This window comes from Danio rerio, chromosome 2 (assembly GCF_049306965.1).
Source record: "Danio rerio strain Tuebingen ecotype United States chromosome 2, GRCz12tu, whole genome shotgun sequence".
Lineage (NCBI taxonomy): Eukaryota > Metazoa > Chordata > Actinopteri > Cypriniformes > Danionidae > Danio > Danio rerio.
Genome location: NC_133177.1, coordinates 37418886 through 37444705, shown reverse-complemented (window position 1 = coordinate 37444705; position 25820 = coordinate 37418886). Strand labels below are relative to the sequence as shown.

At 35.3% G+C, this 25820-nt stretch overlaps 1 protein-coding gene and 2 long non-coding RNA genes across 4 annotated transcripts in view; 2 read left to right on the top strand and 1 right to left on the bottom strand.

Moving 5' to 3' along the window:
• LOC141378377 (uncharacterized) overlaps positions 1 to 25820 on the bottom strand; it is a 299553-nt gene that overhangs the window by 9249 nt on the left and 264484 nt on the right. The gene's annotated exons all lie outside the window — the stretch shown is intronic.
• The window catches only part of brinp2 (bone morphogenetic protein/retinoic acid inducible neural-specific 2), a 181629-nt gene that overhangs the window by 84859 nt on the left and 70950 nt on the right, over positions 1 to 25820 (top strand). The window contains 2 exon segments of the mRNA NM_001309831.2: positions 6217 to 6407; positions 10209 to 10390. Coding sequence (NP_001296760.2) covers positions 6217 to 6407; positions 10209 to 10390 — 373 coding nt within the window.
• LOC141378376 (uncharacterized) lies at positions 16782 to 21297 on the top strand. The gene is made up of 3 exons (XR_012392818.1): positions 16782 to 18389; positions 18471 to 21117; positions 21211 to 21297. It is a non-coding gene; the product is annotated as an uncharacterized lncRNA (long non-coding RNA).

Below are 25820 nucleotides of genomic sequence, written 5' to 3'. Positions count from 1 at the left end.
GTCCTCTATCCATCAGATGACAATATGTACATTTAAACTAATCTGATCAATTTGCAATATTTAATTGACACATTTAATTTCAATCAGCTTTTAAAAATAAAACAAACAAACAAAATGTCACATTAGATTTGAAATGACAGACTCTAAACCATCCCCATCATTTTTATTCTCTTCTCGGATGGTATGGCGGGCCAAATCAAAGGTTACATTTGAACCAACTTTGGTCCGTGAGCCCTAGTTTGGGCATCTCTGCTCTAAGATATATTGTATGACTTTTTTTTAAACAAACATAGTTGTTAGGTGGAGCATTTTTTTGGCATAAAATAACAAAAATAGGGCCATGTTTTTAGTTTATATTCATTTTTTATTTTTTTACTTTATAAAAGTGGAAAAATAACAAAAATAAAATAAGTGAAATAAAATGAATAATATAATTTTACTTAAATCCACACCTAATAATTATACAATAAATCCAGAGAATTTTTTTTAAGTTAAGATAAGTGGTCTCTTATTTTTTAACTGTATATAATAATAATAATAATAATAATAATAATAATAATAATAATAATAATAATCTGACATTCTACCAACTTCTATTCCATCAACATTTTTTTTCTTCAGTAAACAGTATTGTTGCATAGTTGTTCTTTGAATGATTTTATTACCTCCAATCTTTTCATTTGCTTCTGCCAAGTGGTTAAATGTTAAATTTCAATATTTTTTTTTTTATATTTTTTGTAATTTTGTCTTCTCCTAAATTTTGTATTTTTACCCATGAGACCAGGTTGAAACCATCACTTATTTAATTTCCAAAAATCTTTCACAACTGCCATCAACAAACTGAATAACTTTCATTATGTTAGCATACACTATTAAATACAGAATTATTAACCCCCCTGAATTATTAGCCCCCCTGTATTTTTTCCCCAATTTCTGTTTGAAGAGCAATTTTTTTTCAACACATTTCTAAACATAATAGTTGTAATAACTCATTTCTAATAACTCATTTATTTTATCTTTGCCATCATGACAGCAAATTATGTTTCCTAGATATTTTTCAAGACACTTCAATACAGCTTAAAGTGACATTAAAGGCTTAACTAGATTAATTAGGTTAATTAGGCAGGTTAGGGTAATTAGGCAAGTTATTGTATAACAATGGTTAGTTCTGTAGACAATCGAAAAAAATATAGCTTAAAGGGGCTAATAGTTTTGACCATAAAATGTTTTTTTTTAATTATTATTAAAACTGTTTTTATTCTAGCCAAAATAAATAAAATAAGACTTTCTCCAGAACAAGAAAATTTTATCAGACATACAGTGAAAATTTTCTTGGTCTGTTAAACATTATTTGGGAAATGCAAAAAAAAAATTCAAAGGGTTTTTTTTTCTCAATATGCCATCAGCTAAAGAAACAAAGTTGTAATTTCCAATGTAAAATGTATTATCCAAAGACCTAAATGCACTGACTGAAAAAAGTTAATTAGAGCATTTAGCTCTGTGACTCCTGTTAAGTAATAAGGTACAGAGCTCATTTCAATATAAAACCAGTTCTTCTACTTGACTCTGGGAAAAAAAGTCATCTGTGTGCAACACAATACTTCATCCCATTAAAAACATTGCCCAATTTACGACAAAAAGATTTTAAAAAACAACTCGAAAACGGAACACTAATGGCTACTTGACAAGTAATATATATTTTGCTCCAGAAAATGCTTTAAGGATCTCTTGGAGGAAATGTTTAACTGTCTTAAATTAGCGAGGAAGTGTTATGAGGCACCTATTACAGTGCTGAGCAAAACACAGCTCCAGAATGCATCGCCAGCACAGGTTCACAAGGGAAAAGAAAGAGACTCTAATTGCTATTCAGATTTCCCCTCCTTCATTCACCAAACTCTGCATAGCACTAACCACCATCCACAAGGAATTCTAAAGTGGTAACAATGACTTTGCTATTCAGTTCAGCCTTGAGCAGAGGACGGAGCATTCATTATATGCATCCGATAAAGCCGTGTGTCTGTTTTAATGAGTGAAAAGTTTGAGAGGTGAGGACCTATTTTCAGAAAGCGCACATGCCATCCTCCTCTTGATTGGCAGGCTCATGCGCAGGCCAGAAGACCCAGTTTCAATCCACCAGAGCAAGGTGTTGCAGATCAGCAGTTCTGTGTAAGTGTGTGCTGTGCAGACGCAGCCTGCAAGTTAAATTCGGCATGAAGCTGAATTTGTTATAATCTTTTCTTCCTTGTTATGATGTATAAAGAGAGAAATGTAGGGCAGGTAAGGGAAGGCGATACAGCAAAAAACTATTTATCCAGAACTTTTTTTGTTTTAATGTAAGTACAACATGATTCAATTAACTTTCTATTTATTTAAAGCTTGTAAAACTATCTAGATATAGAAAGGCTTTCCAAGTGTAATAAACTTCTTTGTATGCAATTTTAACGTAACATTTCTCGGCCGCTACAGGCACCGATATTGGTCAGTTAAGTACAACTTATTTTTTCTTCACTAAACTAATTGAACAAGGATTCATTTAACATTCAAATGTGCAACATTTTAAAGGAGGGAAAGGACTTAACAATGCTGAAAAAATATGTCGTACAATATGACATTTCGTTTTGTAGCTGTTTTTAAAAAATAAACAGGTAAAATATATTTTCAGATCTAATTCATTCTAATTCTGACAGAAAACAGTCACGCTTTAAACATTTAGGGCCCCATCATACACTCAGTGCAATAAGGTGCAAGATGTGTAAAACGAGATTTGCTGCTATTTTCAGACCAGTTCATTTTCACATTTGGCATCATGTTGTTTAACTAGTAAATCCCTTTGCGCCACTTTGTAAACTCATGAGTGTTCTGGTCTAAAAAGGAGGTGTGTTAAGGTGCAAGGTTGGTTTTTACATAAATATAAAAACCATGACTTCTTCACCTAGGGGTGGGGGTTTATGTAAATTTGCATTTGTGCATTATTATTAGTCGTAGTATTCTTTATTATATGCATATGTATTTTTGTTTTAATAAAAACTAGTTTAGATTTATCCACCTGACAGGTTTTGGAGACATCTTCATCACCATATGAGGCATAAGAATAGGATGTGTGTTTGGATATAACTCAGTTGTTTGACCACACTTTGTTTTTATTGTTTATTTAATTGTTTGCTGGAACTGAATTTAGAAATTAATATGTTGGCTAATGGATGTCTTCAGTGAAGTGCGTTTCCACCATTTCCACGGAAGTAAATCAGTAAAGAGTTAAAGTAAATAGAAAGTAAAGAGGCAGAATGAAGGTGCCTTGTTCTTTATTCTCGCTGCAGATGGTCTGTTTCAACTGTTTTCCCGCTAGTAAAGCGTTCGTTTTTTTCACTTACAAAGTCTGCCATGTAAATAGCAAATGTGCCATGGCACAATGCAAGTGACTCTTAAAGGGAATGGGAGATGAGACTCTGATTGGTTCAATGCATGTTATGCTCAAAACACATCATTAAGAGAATAAGCATTTACTATTATGGTGATATTAAGAATTTTGCAATATATTGTGCAACCCTAATTTTGACTATTCAATATTACTTTGAATACATTTTATTTAATTTATGATAAAACACATTCATTTAATAAAATTAACAAATAATGCAAGGGTTGTTGCTTTACGTAAAATAGAAATGTTACAATAGAAATAGAAAATAAATGACTCACTAACGTACAGTAGCTTATTTTTAATGTCCAAGACGTGGTAGTCCAAGCTAACCAATGCAGTTTCATGCAGCACTTGAGCTTGATGAACACCAGCTGCTTTCCTCATGCACATCTGACATTTTTTACATACTATATTAGACTGAAGTCTGATATTTTGTAGAGATTATATTTATTTTTTTTATTTTATTTTTTGCATGTATTTAAGGATTTTGCTCTGAGATTGCTTTCATGTAATTAATAAACTACTGACATCGGCTTTAAACATTATAGATAATACTTTTAAATTAATCCAATATTAGCTGATAAATATCGATATCCGATACTTTGGTGCATCTATAATAAATAGTAAACTTCCAAAAATATCCTATATATTCAAAAATGTTATAAAATGAGAAGTTATCACCCAATACATGGATGTGCAGTTTGAGAAGTAAACTCAAAATGACTAAAAGTAACAGTAAATGTTTTGTAAAAAACAAAGACAATAACAAAACCTATATCTGTCACTATCATGATTCATGTACACACAAAATATCTGCCATAGTAGCAGGTTGTTTGCATATTTTTTATATTCCAGTGCACTGTTTATTCAGTTGTTGTTGTTATTGTTATCTCTCTCTCTCTCTCTCTCTCTCTCTCTCTCTCTCTCTTTTTATGTAAACATACACTTGACGGATTGTTTTGACATTGCATTCATGTCTTCTTGCAGCACTTCACTCATGGAACATTAAAAGCACTCAGTGCTGAAGTTAAAAAAAACAAATAAAACAAATGTTTGCATCTCAAAAGCTTGTATTTCTTTTTTTCTTATCGCACTTCTGCATCTCGTGTTTTTCAATGCAAAAAAAAATGCTGTTTGATTTTATGCAAATGGAAAAGAAATTAACTTTTTAAATATATATGTTTAAAAGATGCTTAAATTACACTACAAAGACAAACATACTCTATGGCCCAATCACAATTCTACCCCTTAGCTCCTCCCCTTATCCCTACCCCTCATTTTGCGCGTTCACGTGAAGAGGTAGGAGTGTCCCAATTCTCTTTAGCTTGAAGGCATAGGGCTAAGGGGAAGGGCAAGATACCCCTTCAAACTGAGATTGTTTAGGACCACACTTAAAACCAAGGGGTAAGAAAATTTCCCAGAATACATCATCTGCAATGGCAGCATGGCTGCACACCGAAGTCAGGAGATGTTTTTCATCAAACAAGAATATATTTTAATAAACTTATAATCGCGTTCGTGTTTTACCATCATGCTTGCTATGTATAATCCATAATAAAAACTCCTGTATGGTGTCCCACAACATTCTGACACTCGATGACTCTGGAATACCCTGTCAGTAAAGTCTGTGACTGGGATTGAGCTTTTTACAGTGTCTGCTATAATGTTAATGTTGTTTTTGTGTGTTAACATAAATGAACATGGCCATAATGTAAATGCACAGTACAGTTACGATCTTATTGCCACATTATATGGTTATAATAACATGATATCATTGCCTTCAGTGATTTCCCGAAGATAGTTACCAAAAACAAAAAAAAATGCATAAATGGAATAATTACAACAGTCGGCATCATCAATCTTATATGAACCAAGAGATCCCTACGACATATGATGACGCGTGCAGGTGCTGTATTGTTAGGGGTTAATTTCTTAGGCTTACATTTTAAAACCCTTCCCTTTCACACTCTGTTTCAAGGGCCAAAGGGAAGGGGTACACAAATAAAATTGGGATTGGGACCATATATTCCGTAATAAACATAAAATGTAAAAAAAGTTTAGACATTTGGTTTTAAAGGCTTACTGCTTAGTACTCTTTAAAACTGTGACATAAACAATAAATACAATCAGTGAAATCATGCTCAACCTGTGCTGATACCCAGGTGCGATGCCCCCCTTGGTAAGGGAGTATTAAAAACTGGAGCATTTTGGGTAATAGTGTCCCCCTCTCCAGCAGAGTTCCAGGTGCTATCAGCTGGTGCTAAAGCCCTTTAATTAAGACCATCTATCATCATTAGGTAACAGTCCGACAGCCACTGCTTTTGTTAATTAACTCTTAGAGATTTCCACCAACCGTATTAAGCCCAATAGGCGAATCCTTTGGGTAGCATTGTCACAAAAGTACAAGCTTTCCTCTATGTACATAACCCTGGGAAAACACTGACTGGGAGTGTTATTAGTTTTATGAAATGCATACAGGGTAGATACAGAGAGCGTTTTGAAAAATGTATGTAGGCATGACGCCAGCATAACAAAAGCTGTCAGTGGCATGGTGTAAGCTCCGTTGTGTTTATGAACCCAAATCATGTTTGCCCCGCATTATGATGAGATGCATCAATATTCAGCACCATGCAATATTTATGCATGCTTTATTTGCTGCTGATTTCAGCGTTTTCTCTAGCCCTTACACCTTGTGCATACACAGAGATGTGAGCTCTGCTGTTTTACCAACGAGCGATGAGACAAAATGGGCTCTGAAATCCATTAAAGCACTTAACTGTGTTCATTTTATCTTGCAGGGAGTTTAGTCACTGGAAAGTGAACAGCTTGGTGACAGAAAAGAGAGACTTCTTCAAAGCCCCGCTGCCTTTGGCGCCAGAGTTTTTACGCAACCTCAGGCTTCTGGGGAGAAGGCCGAGTCTTCAGCAGATCCATGAGAATCTGATCAAGAAATATGGCACTCATTTCTTGGTATCAGCCACATTGGGAGGTAAGCGAAAGGGTATTTTGAAAATCCAATAAACATATTCAATAAAACATAAAAATCAGTCATTTGTGTGTCTTCATCAAACGTTATATGCATAGAGAGCATATTCAATGAAAGTGTGTTAAAATTGTATAGCTCACCAAACTTTTGTGAAAATATTCTATATTCTAAACTGTGCTTTCTTAAATAGAAAAAAAAGAATAACAATAAATTATATTTTAAAACGAGGCAGCACAGTGACTCAGTGTTTAACACTGTCACCTCACACCAAGAAGGTTGCTGGTTCAAGTCCCATGTAAAATATATGCTGGAATAGTTGGTGGTTCATTCCGCTATGTCGACCATTGATAAATAAGGGACTAATAAAAAGGAAAATTAATGAATAATTTATTTAAAATTATAAAAAACTATATGTGGTGACATGGTGGCGCAGTAGGTAGTGCTGTCGCCTCACAGCAAGGTCACTGGATTGAGTCTTGGCTGGGTCAAATGGCGTTTCTGTGAGGAGTTTTCATGTTCTCCCTGCTTTCGCGTGAATTGGGTAGGCTAAATTGTCCATAGTGTTTGAGTGTGTATGAGTGTGATTGAGTGTGTATGGATGTTTCCCAGAGATGGGTTGCAGCTGGAAGGGCATCAGCTGCGTAAAACATATTCTGTGTATGTTGACGGTTCATTCTGCTGTAGCGACCCCGGATTAATAAAGGGATTAAGCCAAAAAAAATAAGTTTAGGAGTAAAAACTATGTGGTTTAAATGAAAGTGGCATTGACGATGATGATGATGATGATGATGATGATGATAAATGGATTGTACAATAGTACAATTATAGTACAATTCTGTGCAAAAATACTGTTTTAAAATATGGTAACACTTTATTTTGATGGCCCATCTGACTATTAGTACACTGTAAAAACCAAAAAGTTAAGGCAACTCAAAGCATTGCAACAAACCATTCAAGTTTAAAAACTAATCTTAATGAGTACTGTGAACTTAATCCATTTGAGTAAATGAAGCAATTTGAGCACAGTAAAACTCAATAAATGAAGAGAACTCAAAACAACTGAGTACTTGAAAACCCAATAAGTTAAAGCAACTCAAACTATTTGAGGAAACCGATTGCTACAAACCATTTGTGTTAAAAACTAGTTTATTTGAGTACTTTGAACTTACTTCATTTAAGTTGACGTTATGAGGTATTTAATTAACTCACTACCTTCAACACTGAGTTTAATACTCCTTTCAAATGAGTAGAATTAAGTTTCTGTCAATTTTGAGTTAACTACACTCATTTAATTTGTTAAAGTTGACTGTTGGGTTTTACAGTTTAGACTATCTGCTTAATATCTGTTGATAATAATCTCCTTCAACTGACCATTAACTGACTACAAGAAACTTAGCAAGTACATTTCAACTTAAACTAACCCTAGCCCTTACCCTAACCTAACAGTCTATTTATAATCCAATTATAATTAGTTGGCAGGTAGATGCAATGTAAGGTAAATTCAGCAAACGGATCATCAAAATAAAGTGTGACCAAAAATGTTTAGTGATAATGCTTTGTGGCCTTATATCATAATCTTAAATCATAATTGTCAATATATGACTCGTTTTAGCTGTGTAATCATAATCTTTTATATATAAGAGCTGTAAACATATAACAGAGTATTATTATTAACAGTTATTATCAATAATAACTGAGTTTTAATAAACACATGCCTGTAGCCTGCTTGGTTTTTTCAAAAAGTGGACCATTTTGCTGTTATTCGCCACATTTTCTGTTTAATCATGAGGTTTAAATTCTGCCTTTTAGTGACGTTTAAGCACTGTTTTTTGCTGGATTAGCTTGTCGGATGGCCATCATAACCAGACATTTTCATCTTGGTCGTCATTACCACACGTGCCCCTAGCTGCCTGCACTCTGAGCAGTCCCACTTTTTTCATTCATTTATTTATTTGACCAGAGCCAAACCTTTTTGCAGCCTGCAGGTTAATGATGTCCAATAAATAAATCTATGAAGTTCATTTCTTGTCAGATGTTGACTTTTAATCTGCACTCAGAAATACACAAATTAAAATAAAGTAAACAAAATACAACCTGAAATTTCAACCATCACGGATGCGGTAAAGAAAACTGTGTGACTCTGCTGTCTTCTGAAGAACGCACTGCCGTCAGATTTGACAGACGCAGATCTTAAAGAGCCTGCACACAATTTTTAACATGCTACATATTCTCAATGCAAAATGCACAGATTATCCATCTGAACAACACATGAATATTCTAAGTTCGCAAATGCAAACAATTCAAAACTAAAATAATCAAAAACTGAAGTGCATTATATAACATTAAATCCAAACAAATATGCTCCTACAACATATATTTAAATATTGCAGAAAGCAAATCGTGATGTTTTAAAGAATAGTGTTGGAGATTTACCCTTTAATGTTCTCATATTTATGATAAATATTTGAAGTGATAAAGCAGGTGTTTCTTTGAAAAAGACATGATAGTGTCAATAGAAAATTCAATTAATTTGATTTTAATCTTTATTTTATACATGTAGCTTAATTATTTGTGTTTATTTGATATTTTTTCATTTCAAGATTTGAATATTTATGAGCACTAATTCTTACAGAAAATAGATTCAGATACTGTTAAACATTACATTGTGTTAGCTGTTCAAATACATCTTCACGGTAAAGTACTGAATTGGAAAAGACGTTATTTTAATATAGTCAGTCGTGAACTGATTTGGGCTGGTCTAAGGCTTGAAACTCAAGGGCTGAAAAGGAGTCCCACTCTGGCCCTGGTCAAACCTAAGCAACCACCAACACATGATTCTGCTTGGTCTTAAAGCCTCCTTTGATAAGTTATTTGGTATTTTTTACAACTTATTATGGCATACCAATCAAAATAGGAAATATTAGCACATGTATGGGACAAATACTGGACCTTCAGTGTCAGTGAGGAGGGGTTCGAAAGACCCAAACTCCCCCTGGCAACAGGCCTGAATAATAAGGTTCCAGAGAAAGACTGGAAGGGCATTTTTAATAAATCATTTTATATAATCTTATATAAACAGATTCTGACATCCCTGGCATAAGTGTAGTCATTATTAGACAGCATTTTTTTCTCTTTTCCCTCTGGCGCCCAATTCAAAAGTAGGGCAGCGTGTCCCAGTGGTGAATTCAAACCCTTCAATGTTTCTTTAGCAAAATGTTGCACGTTACGACACTAATTATGATGTCACTTATTGGAGGATGTATGCAGTGAAGCTGCAGAAGTTCAGCGACAGGGGAGACGAATGAGGTGGTAAAGCTACCGCGAATGCTGGTAATTAACAGCTCAAAGCAAAGGAAATGAGGGGACCATGCTATAGTGTGCATACTAAACAGACTGAAACTAATAACGGTACTCAAACTCAACACACACACAGAAACAAGAGACGCTCCTCAAGAATATATATCTGAATTTCAGGCTCAGCTTTAGATGAAATGAAAAAAAATAAGCATTTAAAAAAAAATTGATCTTCAGAAGATATCTGCGGTTATAACAACCTCCCTTTGGGATAAACTCCCTTTCGTGTATTCCCTTTACCTTGCTTCAAAATCGTTATTGCTTCTTCGCTTACCTTCAGTTATTCATATTTAAAAGCCTTGAAAACTCAACAGTTCAGGCTAAACGATTATATGAAAGACATACGAGAGTACACTTTTGACAGTCAGAACAGAACTCCGTTGTTTTGCTGAAGATTGTCATCTTGTGAAGGCTTTTGTCTCATGGTTTGGTTTCTGCATCTTTCCCAAGGAGAGGAGTCACTCACAATTTTCTTGGACAAACAAAAGCTGAGCAAAAAATCGGAGGGCAACGGAAACAGCTCCGTGGTCTCACTAGAAATCTTGCACCAGTTGGCGGCGTCGTACTTCACAGACAGAGAGAGCACCCTGAGAAGACTGCACCACCTGCAGATCGCTACATCTGCCATCAAGGTAACAGATGACACTGATTCTGCCTGTTTCATTGAATAAAAAACAAAATGGGCCAGTGGCGACTTTTCTGATAAATGCTATTACAGTTAGAAATGTTCAATGGGTGACATTACAATAACGTTTGATTTTCTCCAAAACAGATGATAGTGAATTTGGGAGCATCTTATTTTGTTGATTGTTGTACATACTGTGACAATTCAGAAATTATATGTAAAATCAAAATCTGAAATCACTAAAAGTATTAACATATATAAAAGCATTTTTGTATTGGTGGTGTTTTATTGGAATGGTCATTTCGTCTGAAAACAGAAATGAATTTGTGTGTTTTTTTTTGTTTGGAGTTTTGTCCAAAAATGTAGACTAGGACATGTTTTACCAATGTTAAGATATTCAATATGTGATACTACAATCACAGTTTTTGTTTTGGTAGCATCAATTTGTTGCTTGTTGTTGATTGTACATATGTTGACAGAACACAAAATTAAGGTGACAGTAACACCAGTGCATTTTAGATTTAAAACATGTACGTTTTGATACAATTACGCGTGGCATCCAATTGACTCCAACACCTACGACCCACAAAATAGAATGTTTTTAAAATGCTAAAGATTAGGTATTGGTTTGGAAATGCTAGTGTTACACTTAAGCTGCTGTAACACTGGACTTTTCTTCCTATAGACTTCCATTCATAAGCATGCGAATGAAGCAGCCCAGAAACGCAAACTCGTTCGACAAGTGAAGCTCTGGTAAACTCAGACCTGCAAAATCGCATCACGTGATTGCATAAAACCAATCGAAGATCAAAACATAACCTCTTTGTAGAGAAATTAAAAATATGGGCCCCTTTTGGCAGTGCCGTACGACGCATGCTCAAACTCTTGTGTGACCTCTGCTTTAAGCGTAAAATTGGTAGACTTCAAGTGGATGCCAGTCTGGACGAGGAGTGTTTTAAAACACCATTTTAAAATACATCCAGAAATTCTGAAATAACTAAATAGAAGTAATAAAAACAAACATAAGCGGAAAAAAATATGAGATAAAGGGTTTACATTATAAACAGCATCAGCAATAAATACATTCTAGGTAAAAAAAAATAAAAAAATAAAAAAATTGTTTGTAATTTTAATTTGGCCGATTTTAGATGCCTGTGATATTATGGTAAATGGTATTCCTGCCATTTTCTACCAGTGTTGCAGGCATTGTACCAAAAGGCTGTAAAGGCATTGATATTCTAACACATTTTAGCTTATTTTTTGTTTACGGGTATAACCATAAGTTTGCATTTTCTGGGCAATAGTAGGCCTATACTGTTCATATTACTGAGAACAGCATTTAGAAAAAAAAAGTATAAATATGTGTGGTGCATTTTCTTCTCAGTAGCATAATAAACATAAAATGACATACTTTAAGTGAGAAAACAGCAGCATCTGATAAGAGACGTGGATGTTTGTGTAAACTATGCAGCGTTTCACTGTAGTGTCACATTTGCTTACAGTATATTACACTTAAACAGTAGGACTGCTTTAAAGCAAACAGCTTTAAAAAATGATACTCAACTATTTGCCCTTCAGTTTCTACAATAAAGAACTTTTCCAGTCTTCTTGTTTTTAAATACAGACATTTGACTTGAACAGAGGAATCGTTTAAAATTGTTTAAAATGCTGCATTCTGTCTTTCTTGTTATTTTATGTGTTTGTGACAGATCACTTTAGGAAGTCAGTTGAAGCAGCTTGTAAACTAATCAGCTCATCCTCCCTACTACTAGTTCCAGCACCAAATAGACATAACTTTTCAATCTTATCACATCTTGTCAGTAGTTTATAGTAAGTACTAGGCTGCGTCCAACACCAACTACTTCTCAGTAGGTATTGCAATTGAATCTAAATGTACTACTCAGCCTTTAGAAAAGTACGTTCTTTACAGTATGAAAGTGAGCAGTATGAATGGAACTCGGATGTACTACATCTGCCATTTTGTCATGATCTCGTGTCCTACCCATGTCAGTTGCGTTGTTTCTCTCCCATTCATGAATTCTCTCGGGCATCATGGGATAGCATAGCGTCCATCGAATGAGCACTTCAGAATCTTACCAGAAGTAGTAGATCATCCAAGTGCTTCTTGCATACTGATTTTCGAATTCGGACATACTACTCCATGCCCCAGGATTGCATTTCTTCTTACGGACATTATCTTGAGACTCTGAAGTTAGTCAGAGGATGTTGGGGGTAAAATAATACCCAATTGGTCTGGTTTTCTCCTGCTCACTCATTCTGAAAAAGTAGTTAATTTAGTCCTTTCCACACAACTTGCTAATATCAGTGATTAAATGATTAAAGGGTCTTCATGCTGAAGAGTTTTGTATGTTCAAGCCTCGGCTGGGTCAGTTGGTATTTTTGTGTGGAGTTTGCATGTTCTCCTCGTGTTCGCGTGGGTTTCCTCCGGGTGACGTGCAATTGACGGACTGTCTCTCGCGTTTGTTTTATACAGATTACAAAACCAGACAACTTTTGTTATCAAGTCCACTTGATTCATTTAAAAGCACAGATTTTAAGCTTCATGTGGATATATTTCTAACACTGTTTGTCTGTGAAGCAAGTAATGTTGACCACCAATCTGTTGTAAAAGCACTCGTCTGGCTCAACCAGACATCATTCTATATCGATCGCTGATTGGCTCCTGTGGCAGGGCTTCATTCGCCATATTGACCGTTACACTTTCCCCCATTCAAAACTATGCAAGTGACAAGTCTTGTGTATTCTAGTCTTTAATTATGGTACAATATATCATTGTTACGCCATAACATTCACTGTCAAAGAGTTAATTAATACTATAATATATACAGTAAACTACACTTCACTACAGTGTGGTGCAAAAACACTATAGAATTTACAATGAATTACTATAGTATGTTTCATGTGGGTAGTAATATAATTCAATGCCGAATAACTAATAAATTTACTAAAATCATCTGAATCATTTGTAAAATGACTGATTATTAGTGAATTAATCGTTCTTATAATCATTACAGTGATCTGGTTTTAAAATAATACTTTGTTGTAGCCCTACATGTGAGCTACTGTTAGAAAAGTCATACTTATAGTGCAAAAGTCAAAATGTAGTATTATTTTATAAGTCATGCAGTCTTGATATCATAATACAGTCGGTGTTTTATTGTCTCTAGTAACCATTTCACCTAGCATTTGCAATGAATTGTTTGCATAGGCATGGCAGTGAATACATAAGCGGAATTATAAGTGCAGACATATTTTTCCAATGAGTTTTTGTTGTTTTCTTGGAATCGTTTCAGAGTGGTAATTAACTTAATTATACTTATAAATCTATGTTTTGTTTTGTAGTGGTTTTTTTATTGTTTCTATTGTTTCTCTATGCATCCTGATGTATGTTTGTTGCCATGGTAAATCTTCAGCAATTAAGGCCCTTGCATTCGTGTGATCCCATTTCCATGATGTGTCAAGTGGCCCTCGGTCTTACTCACAGCTGCTGAGTGGGTGTAGCAATGCTGGTGACTGCAACATCACAATTCCTTCAGAGGGAGCTCTGCATGAAATTACACTGCTGAACTGAGACAAATATCACTGACTTTCAATCAAGACATGCACCTGCTTCAGGACAATTATAGTTTTGTATTAGAAATATTTCTGCTGGGGTTAGAGATGCTGTCTTAAAATCCTACATCATATTTCGCACTTGCTAAAAGATCATAATACAATTTTGCATTTATATAGTGCCTATTATTCGAATAGGCATAGATGCTTTTAAAAAAGGACGCCAGTAAAAACTAAAAAGGGGTTTATCACAGTGTTGAGTAAGATTTTATAATAAATGCACACAATGTGTAATGTGTCTGTGGATGACAATTATTAAGTATTAGCGAATATTTGTAAAGCATTAACTCTACATTAGTCCACTTTACCAAGCAATTTATAAATACAGTTACAAATGCAGTATAGGTGAATTGGATGAGCATTATTGGTCGTAGTGTGTGTGTGTGTGTGTGTGTGTGTGTGTGTGTGTGTGTGTGTGTGTGTGTGTGTGTGTGTGTGTGTGTGTGTGTGTGTGTGTGTGTGTGTGTGATTGAGAGAGTTTATAGGTGGTTCCCAGCATGGTGTTGGGTTTCAGCTGGAAGGGCATCTGCTGAGTAAAACATTTGCCAGAGTAGTTGATAGTTCATTCTGCTGTGGCGACCCCTGATAAGAAAGGGACTAAGCCAAAGGAAAATGAATGAATTATTGTGTTTATATGCTTTGCGAATATTTTTTTTTCCATTACTAAATAAAGCATTATTTACAAACCAGTTAATTAGAAGTAGTTGGTGGTTGTAATGTTTTTCAGAATGATTAAGTAAACAATTAATAAACTATTCAAATAACCATTGCATCTATGTATTGTTTTTCTAGGCATATAGTAATTGTTCCTCTGTACAGTAATAAATGCTGTATTAACAGTTTGCTCATCTTTTTTAAGAGCTCATCTAAAGTGAGAACTATTTCTGCTTTTAAAATTATTGTAGACAGGAAAAGGAAACGAAGAGCAGATGATTGAGAACGAAAAAAAAAACATTCATGTCAAGATACTACAATAAAACTGTACAACTGTATCAAATGAAAAATACATATTTGCAATCTTATTGAAACATAAAATTACTGTACAGTTTAAATTAAACAATTAAAACAGAAGTGCACCCGCTTCGGATGTTATCACTCGAATGAATGTGCATTATTTGTGGTTACCAGCTGATAGACATGGGCCAGTAGGGGACTTCTGCGCCATCCTCATGGTTAATCAGCCATACTAATAGAGAATATTCCAGATCCTGATCTGTTTTAACATTATTGTGACGGTTAGGTTTAGGGTTGGGGTAGAAGTAGGAGTAGACGATAATAAAATATAGTTAATGGGAAATCTATTAAATAATATAAATAATTCTAGTAAACTTCCGGCTGCAGCCGTATGTGATCTATAGCTGATTAACCATGTGGATGGATGATAACAGCTTTCTGCAGAATGGTTTTAGGAGTATTGTATGTTTATATGGCAAATCCAATTAGATTCACTTATTTGGTAACAAAGCAAGTCTCTTGTATAAAATATTTAGTAAAAGACAGAAAAAATTGCATTATAAACTGAACTGTAAATATATCATATGAACAATTTAATGTTAATATTATTATATCATAAAAATATTAGCAAAATTAATTTAAAAGTAAATAAATCTACATTTAAACAAGTAAATACATAAACTCAATGATGGGCTAAAAATCCGTGGAAATCTGCAGATTTCTGAGTGCGCAGATTTCGTGTGGACCTATAAGTAAAGAATACAGCATGTGTATAAACTGCTTACTAATGTCTACTTATGCAGAGTTAATGCTTTAAGAATAATGAAATCTCCATTTGCTAATACATAATAAAATGTTTCACAGTATTTCAAAACATTAAAACCCAATGAGAAAAAAATTGTGAGAAATTTATTCAAAGTGTGAACTTTTTTATAATCCAAAACACCTTTTAATACAAAGACCCTTTCCGTGGACGTTGAAGTTTCTGAATGGAAGCATTGAGCCCCAAAAAAAGAGTGTTTAAGTCTAAAGAGCAAGCAGGGGAAAAAACTGATGACAAAATGAGCTTTTGTTAATTTGTTTATGAGTTTTTGCTTAGTATTCGACTTACTAATTACATAAACATATTTTAACCGCAATCGATTCAAATCTCAGTCTCCAGTATCCAAGAGCTGATCATGCAATATTCCTGATGCACTTCTGTGATCGTCTTTTGTTACTCGCTCTAATGCTGGCTACTCAAAATGAACCATGCCATTTTCAAGCTCTGTCAAAGCCAAACTTTCAACAGAGCTCATTCATTCCTGCTCCAAAGAGTTTCAACCTAAAAAAAAAGTGTGTGAAATGAAAGCAAGATGAAATAGGGAGCAGGAACAGCGGGTCTGTGGAAAGATAATGACTTTCTCTTTGGGCTGCAACATGCTTTTCATTAGCCTGAGCTTTCCCTACACAACATCGGTGGAGAAGTTCAATTTAACATGAACAATTTCATTTCAATATGACCACAGACCTAGAAAGTCATCTGCATGTATATGCGGCCAACGCACTCTTGATGTGAAGCTCTTTGGATCGGGATTACAAAATACATCAACTTATTCAAATTAGCATAGATGTACCATTTTGTAAACATAAAATCTCCTGCTTGTGCATGAGAAAAGTGTCCATGGCAACAGTAAAGGCCACTTTTAGACAGACAGACCTCATCAAATCGGTGAAATTGTTTTGGTGATCACCTCCGAACAGCTTTCAGAGAGTCCTCTAGCATGGCTTTAGGGAGCAGTCTGTCCTGCCAGGTGTTTTTTTTTTTTTTTGTCTGTCAGGGGAGAGCTAATGAGACGTTACAGGGCTATAGGACCCACCTTTGACTGCTTGCTTCCTGCACCCCGTGTACAAATCAGCCTGATGAATTGGGCACCACAGTAGAAGTGGGTTATAGTGGCCTCATCAATAATGCCATAAAGGATGATCAATTACAACCTCGGCTCAGAAACGAAGTGCAAAACACACCAGGAAGTGGCTTCTGGGGGACGCCAGTTTGGCTTGGTGTAATCAGATGCCACTTAAGACCAAAAATAGCCTCAGATGCAAAGGCAGGTTTAGCGGTGATCAGATTTTGCAGGAACAAACAGTCCTGAGATTAGCTGGTCTTCGCAGAGTTTTCTCTGTTGGCTCGACGGTACAATTCACACTGCTTTGGAGATTCAGTATCACTGCATTTTGGTGCAATTTCACAAAGTTTACCGTTCAGCCCAGATCTACAACTTGACACGAAGGACTCTCGTCCCTTTCGGTAATATAACCATTTGTCATAATGACATACTATTAACAGTCACCTCTGTGTAGGACACGGATCTCAGAGCTAGCACCAGTGCTATGGCCGAGTACATGAGAAGCATATAATTGTAAAGAGCATGTTAAAGACTAGGTAAATGTCATTAAAGCTGACACTTCCTTAAACATGTAAGGACGTCTCATTCCAAAGGGTACTAGAGGGAAAATGAAAGACATGACAGCATTGTGCAGAATCAGTGAAATTTTATGGAGACGTTCGATGCAGAACTGGCTAGACCTTTAAAAATAAAGATCCCAAAAAAAGGGTTTTACAGTGAGACCATAATAGCATTATGGGTTCCACAAAGATGTTACAGATATTAAAGGTTCTCTGCGGAAACTTCAAGACTAGTCAAGTTTTTTTTTTTTTTTTGTATATATGTATTCATTAATTCAATCATTTTTGATAAAAAAAAAAAATAAAAAAATAAAAAACAGGTTGAATCACACTTGTTTCTATGAACCTTTCTCGTGTGTGTACTTCTGCCAATACAGATGGAGCCCTGCATAAATATACTGAGACAATGTGTTCTGAACTGCTATTATAATTGCCAGAATCTATTTGAGAATATACACTGAAGGAAGTGCAGTATCTTTAAAATCCAAAGAAAAAAAATAAATTGAAGCTAATAATTGATGCAAATTTATCAATTAAAATGTATGCTGGGGTACAAGAGTTAACATCATAATGATTAATTGGGCTTGATCGTCTCAATAATTAAATATTATTCTTAAATTTTTGGGATGACAGTGTGTACACTGTTTATTTTTCTTATTTTCTTATCACACTTTTGTTGTTATTTTCAGTGTACACAAAAAAGTAGACACCTAACAGATTTGATTAAGGTATTGCTCTTATCTATACGATCGAAAATGAAAGAGTAATTTAAGTTCTTTTCAGCATTACCACGTGAAAGTGAACAGCGGGGGAGTGTGGGTGAGGAGGGGGATCGGTTAAATGAGTTGCCGGATCATATTTTAGAGGTGCCGGATCCGGAACACAAATTAAGCCCTGGATTGACTATTGTAAAGGTAAAAGCAATTCAGTATCAACTTTAGATTAGATTTCAGGAAGAATATATTTAAATGTAAGCTGAAAGGTAATATTAAACCCTGTGGACAAGTGATTCGTATCGCTCATTTATTTTTCCTAAATTAGAAACATACAGTGAAACCAGATACCCATGATTACCAAATGCTAATTATATGTGTCATTAAAGAGAATAAGAAACAGTAACAAGTTTATTACAGTATAACATTTCCGAACATTCACCTCAAACAGAATGAGCCAGTTCTTTTTAGTGAGACACTAATTCTGCAACCAGCTTACTAAGATTGCTTAACAAATATCTCTCATGAGCCAAAACTTTCTTGTATATAATGACAGTAACTGAACACAATTTTATTTTGAGAACCCTGCAAACTCAGTGGTAGATAAATGTAACTCAAGACTCAATGCAGTGGCAAAAGGCTACATAATGTGCATGGTATTGACTGACAATAATTTTTGTAAGGGTGAATCCTATATCATATTTGTCCGAGCACAGAATGTAAATAACAGTAGTATTTAAGGGAGAGAGCTCAAAAACTTGCACCATTTATGTCAAGAGCCACCTCTGGATACTTGGCAGTGGTCAAGTGACCTGACAGCGCCGTATAATCAACCTCAGCTGTCAAACCCAATGAAGCTCCGAATCTGCACTTAAAATCCTGTCACATGTCATGAACCCCTAAACTGCTTTCAGAGCGCATCTGCAGTCCTCAGCCAACTGTGCCTTTCCAAAGCGGAGGCAGAGGCATTTTTGACAAATGAGCCGACTTCATATGCATTCCTCCAGCATCTCAATTCACAAAGAATGGGCTGCTCTCTGTGGTCTGTGGGAGTTTTCCGGGCTTTCGGATGATGTGAGATGCTGGAGAAATGGCGAGTGTTGTACCCCAGGCATTCATTTCCTTTGTTATACCCCAAAGAAAAAGCTTGGAGAAGGAAGCTTTGGAAACACAGCTCCGGTAAATATAAGATCAACAATGAAACATCACACTCTCTGTGGAGAAAGGGGCGGAATATGAGGGATTTCACTGCTATCCGGTTATTTTGTCAGGTATGATAGCTTTCCTTAAAAAGACGTCAATATTAAATTGTGTTTTTGACGCCGGAAAAAACAGCAGGCGGCAAGTAAACAATAGATTTTGTTAGGCTTAGCGAGGAATAGCCTTGTTAAACCTATAGAGTACAATGTACAGATGGTGCTCAGTGTTAGGTGTCATTCACACAAACACAAAGCACCAGCATCGTAACACATGACACTAAAGTAAGACACTAATTTAAAATCTCTCTCTCTTTCTCTCACACACCTTTTTTAGTGTTCGTGTAAATCAAACAGTATGCGTGCTTCAGTAAACCAAATTCAATTTAATTTCTGGATAATAAATGGAGGATTATAAAATATCAAATTAACCTACTATTTTAATTTCTGTGTAGACATTTTAGGAAATTTTTAATTTTTTAGTCCCAAAAATATTACATCCAGAAAAAAAGATGTATGGTCACCCTACTAAATGTACTATAGACACTATAGTATATGTACACTCTCAAAAAAGCAATTCTGGTTGTAATAGGTACTGTTGGGTTATTTTTATATAGTTAATTATTAAGACTAAATTTTACTTTCAATTTTGGGTTTAAATAATGCAGCATTTCTTAAAGTGTAGATACTATATGTAAATACAAACACCTATTTTACAAGATAGGTGTATTTTAAACTTACAGTACTGCACATGTCATTGGCAAATTTGCATTCCTGGATGTTAAATGGAGGATCTTTAAAAAATTGTTTTGCTAGTTACTGAAAAAATAGTAACTAGTTATAGTTACTTCATTTAAAAATTAACTGGATTACTTACACCAAAAGTTAATTCATTACTGTTAAAAGTAATTTTGTAGTTTTCCAAAGAACACTTTTAATGCTCCCATTAATGCCCTTATAACGTCACTTCAGTGCTGCATTGAGAATACACTGTTGATCCAACTTCAAGGTTTTAATTCATTTCTATTCTCACAAATAAAACACAAGACAGACTCAAACAAAAAGTCATTTTAAACACTAATTTATTTAGGTCAGACCAGCAGCACGAAAAAAATATCACAAGGTGATAAACCAGCTGAGTAATATGTTTAGAAACAAAAAGCTAAAGTTGCTTCAGCCTCATAAAAGTTTGTATTTAACCCTGAAACATGTTCTTTCACAGCTTGAGTATAAAAACTAGCAACAATATACAACAAACCCAAAACCTTGATGATATAAATAAATAAAAGTAACCTGAGTTATCGTTCAGAAAGTTTGGTTAAACTCAGCACAAGAAAAACTGTTATTATAGACAACTCAGCTGCTCAAAAATTAAATCTATGAGCAATTTTTAAACTAACTACAAATCGAACATGGTATGTCACCAACTTATGGAAAGTAAGCTGTGTATATTCAAAGTGCAATATCTGCTGTTGTATAACAGCTAAAAATATGTAAAACAATGAAAAAAATTAATCAAAGCATTTTTGTTCTGAAATATAACCAAAATGTGTCACTGTGTCTACTAAACTAATCAATTTCGTTATACAGATAACAAATGTGTTTTTATTTATTTGAAACAACAACAATAGTAGTATTAGTTATAGTAATAGTAATAATGGTCTCTCTCGCGCGAACACTCTGTCTACCGTGTGTGCAGTCGTTCTTTTTTGCGAGCACACTTGGCCTCTCTTGCATGCACTCAGTCGCACATACACTAAAGCAGGTTGCACACCAGAAGCGCTGCATTGTGGGTTTGGTGGATGCCAACCAACCCGACTAAAGTCAAGCGAAAGCAGAGACAGAATGCACAGAAGGTACACTAAAGCAGGTCGCACACTAGAAGCGCCGCGACACGGTGCGCACATGACAGTTTAAAGTATCACACTCCAGACGCGCACATTCGAATGATATTTAACATGAAACTAATCAGATGGCACTCTGTGTGCTTTAAGCAGGTCGCACACCAGAAGCGCCGCTCGGCGGCATGCCGTGCAGCACCACGCAGCGCCATGCATTTAGGAATTCTAAACATAGGTTTCTATCAGGATACACACACCGGCGCCGCAAGTCGGTGGCTGTCCGTGGCTGTCGGCGGCGCCCATCCACGGCTCAGGACGCAGTTAATTTTTTAGCCGCGCCACAGAGCGCTATCTGATTAGTTTCATGTTAAATATCATTCGAATGTGCGCGTCTGGTGTGTGATACTTTAAACTGTCATGTGCGCACCGTGTCGCTTCTAGTGTGCGACCTGCTTTAGTGTACCTTCTGTGCATTCTGTCTCTGCTTTCGCTTGACTTTAGTCGGGTTGGTTGGCATCCACCAAAACCCACAATCCGTCGCCACTGTAAACAAGAAGATGTGGGCTAGACTGCAGCCAAAATTAATTAACTTACCAAGAAGCAGACAAACGCATCATATTGTAACGATAACAGAGTTACTATATTTAAAAAGTAATGCATTGCAGTATTAGTTACTGTCAAAAGTAATGCCGGTACAGTAGTGCATTACCAGTATTGCGTTTATATTTAAGGAAATTTCTGTCAGTTAATGTCTGTTATTTTGCTGTAAATTTCTGTCATTTAACAGCTGTTATTTTACTTTTTTAAATTTTTTTTTATTACAGATATATTTTTTACAGTGTATTTTAATTTCCATATAGACATTCTAGTCCCAAAAAGATTACATGTCCAGGAAAAAGATGTATTGTCACCCTATACATTTATATTATCTATTTTTTTTATATAATATTAAGAAATGCTATGAACTATTATGGGTTTTAGTGAGGCGCAGCACGATCGTCTCACAGCAAGAAGGTTTCTGGTTCAAGCCTCAGTTAGGTCAGTTGGCTTTTCTGTGTGGAATTTGCATGTTCTCCCAGTGTTCGCGTGAGTTTCCTCTAGGTGTTCCGGTTTCCTCCACAAGTCCAAAGACATGTGCTATAGGTGAAGTGGGTAGGATAAATTGTCCATAGTGTATGTAATAAAGAGACTAAGCCGAAAAGAAAATGAATAAATAAATAATATGTCTAGTTAAGACACTGATCAGCGCAAGCTATTTCCCACTATTTATTTAAGAGCAGACCAATCCAGACCAGTCTAAATCTGCTGGTTTCAGACCACCGACTGAATATATTCTTACATAGCCTGCTAGGCATGATCATTTCTCATCCATAAGGCATGTGTTGTTGCTGCCAATTCTCTAAAAAAATGCCCTTGATACATTTTAAATTGCAAACAATATGCATCGAATAATTATTTTTATATACACAAACTTATGGCAAGACATATCAAAGTTGCAGCAAAAAACTAATAAAGCAGTCACTGCAGTATTGTTTCCCTCCTCTGCCATGTATAACATTGATGGCCTGTTCAACTCAGAAACTCGGGAATCAAAATGTCTTCGTTTTCTGATCATAAATATGACTTTTGAAGCTATTCGTGTCCAATATTTACATTTATTCAGATTTAAAACACACAAAGAGAGCTAAAATACAACTGCAACAACATAAGCTTTTCAGTTTTATAAGACCTCATTCTTGATGGGGGGGAAAAGGAGGATTTATTGAAATGATTTCTTCATGAAGAATGCGTGTTTTGTGAAGACGGTTACACGGATTAGTGTCTGGTTTTGTGCGTGAGGTAAACAGCCTGGAGTCCTATTGGGATCAGAGCAATTGAGCTGCAGTAAGCAATCATAAATGACAAGTGATCTAATGAGATGCTGCAGTGGGATGAGGTGCGGAGGAGGCCATGTGTGCGACTTTTCAGAAAAGAGATGGCAGTTCTCTTCATAATAAAGTGTTTACCCGTACGTATGATGATAAATGTCGATGCCCTCCCACTAAAACTGTCATCAGCATCATACAGACTTCATGTAATCGCTACGTTTTGAGAGTGTTTACAGTTTAGCGCCGGCCTGATTGAGTTTAAACTGATGTGGTAATAAATGGTGACAGTTAGGAAGGACTGTTAATTAGAAAGAGAAAAAAAACACATTAATGACTGACAGTTTACAGTACATCAAACATGCAGCGTTGAACACAGTGGCACATACAGTACACAAACACCTTAACTATCTATACAGAAACATTACGGATCAGAAAGAAATCACCTTAACATCTGCTGAAAATATTCTAGCAGCACAAAAATAGAAGTTACTCATTAGACTAAAAGAAAATAAAGTAATTACAAGTCAAATATCCTAACTGGTGATTGTGGTGTTATGAGGACATGGTTTTAAATGCTTTGCATTTTTCAGAAGGGGATTAGCGTTGGATTAGCGGTTTCATTTAAAGAAAAGACCTGACAATGGTGTGTAAAATCACAAATTTTGAGACAACTGCTGTTAAAGCAGAGGCGGCAGCTCAGCCTCCAAAGCGGTAGGGCGCAATTTGATAGAAGAATATGGCTTGTGCTGGTGAAATATTTGCAAGAAATTTCAGGTATATCAGAGCAGTTTACACCCTCAGGAAACAAGCTTGTATTTGAACAGCGTTTTTAGAGCGATTAACTGATAAAAAAAAAAAAAACTCTTCAGAAAACAGCTATAGATCTATTACATACTTATAAAAATATCTGGTGAACTACAAACAAAAAAACCTAGGCTACTGATTAAATGAGCACACCATGTTATTATTATTACTGTAATACAGTTGTTTCTTTTTTCTTATATTACTGTACACCAGGGGTATCCAAACTCAGTCCTGGAGGGCCGGTGTCCTGCATAGTTTAGCTACTGTACAACTACATTCAACACACCTGCCTGGAAGTTTTAGTATTCCAAGAAAGAGCTTCATAAGCAGGTTCAGTTTAGTTTAATTGCGGTTGGAACTGAAATATGCAGGACATCGGCCCTCTAGGACCATGTTTGGACGCCCCTGCTACACACAAAAAAGATAATTTTACTTAGTAAAACTCATAGGTTGGGGTGACACGGTGGCTCAGTGGTAAACACTGTTGCCTCACAGCAATAGGACACTGGTTTGAGTCCCGACTGGATCAGTTGGCATTTCTGTTTGGAGTTTGCATGTTCTCTCTGTGTTTGCTTGAGTTTCCTCTGAGTGTTCCTGTTTCCCCCACAGTCCAAAGACATGTGGTATAGGTGAATAGAAGTGTAGTGCTTGTGAATGAGTGTGTACTGTATGAATGTTTCTTAGTACTGGGTTGCAGCTGGAAGGCCATCCGCTGTGTAAAACATATGCTGGATGAGTTGGCGGTTCATTTCGCTGTGGCTACCCCTGATGAATAAAGGGTCTAAGCTGAAGGAAAATTTGTAAATGAATGAATGAAATTTCTTAGGTTAAGATTTTTTACATCTCGTCAAAAGTGTCAATGTTTAGTTTGAAGTTTGTTTTTGCCATAATTAAAGTAGATTTGTTAAGATTTGTGAAGAAAATTACATTTTAATTTAACAATGTAATGGTAAACATGTTTTATACATAATTTGAATCCGTAAATATGTTGTTGTGACAGTTTGCAATATTTACGACTTTAAACAGCTGTCAGATTTTCGAGTTGTTAGTTTTTTTGAACAGACACGATTTTTATGAACTGAGTAAAATAAACATCAAGTGTGAAATGATTAGTGATATGAAAAATGACCCTAGTCAGACGCATTTGCTATAGATCATACATTACCACAGTCAGTCATATTCAGTCACTCAAACACACACAGTGTAGAGAGAGAGAGAAGCTGAAAATTTTCAAGAGGTCTTGTAGTTTATATATAACACTACAGTATATACCATTTGAAATCCACTTCTCTGGACCAAGTTTCTCTGGATTAACAATGTATCTTATGTACAAATTTGTTATTACAGGCAAAATCAACATGCCAACTAACTTCTTCTACCGTCCCATGCCCGTTTTCTCTTTTTTAAAAGACGCCCTAGGTTCGAATTTTTACCGGAAATAAACTTCAAATACAATTTAGGATGGATAGTATCTGAATTGGGATGCAGCAATAGACAATGTGCTGAGCTGGTGGTCCTCCAAGAACATGGTTGAGAAATACTATTTTAGTGCTTTCTTATAACAAAATTACAGTTGGTCAGAATAACAGATGTTTTTATTTTACTGGAAAACAATCTAATATATTTTTTTTCCAAAAAAAGAGTTTAGATGCAAAAACCTCAAATAACACAAATAAATTCTTTTCATTTCTTTTAAAGTGAAAAAACTGAAAATAAACAAACAATTTTTACATCTTTACAGAATCATGCTCTACAATCTAATTGATAACATTCATGTTCATATGAGGTTATTAAGAGAATAAAGCATGTGAGTTTTACTTAAACACATCAATCATTAATCCAGATACTTTGAGAATTGAACTCAAAAAAAAAAAAAAAACACACACACCCTTTATATACTGCATCTACAAATTTTTGTTGAAATATTATTGTTTTGATATTGTTTATTTGTTGTTTTTAGTGTGCTTAATGTATTTATC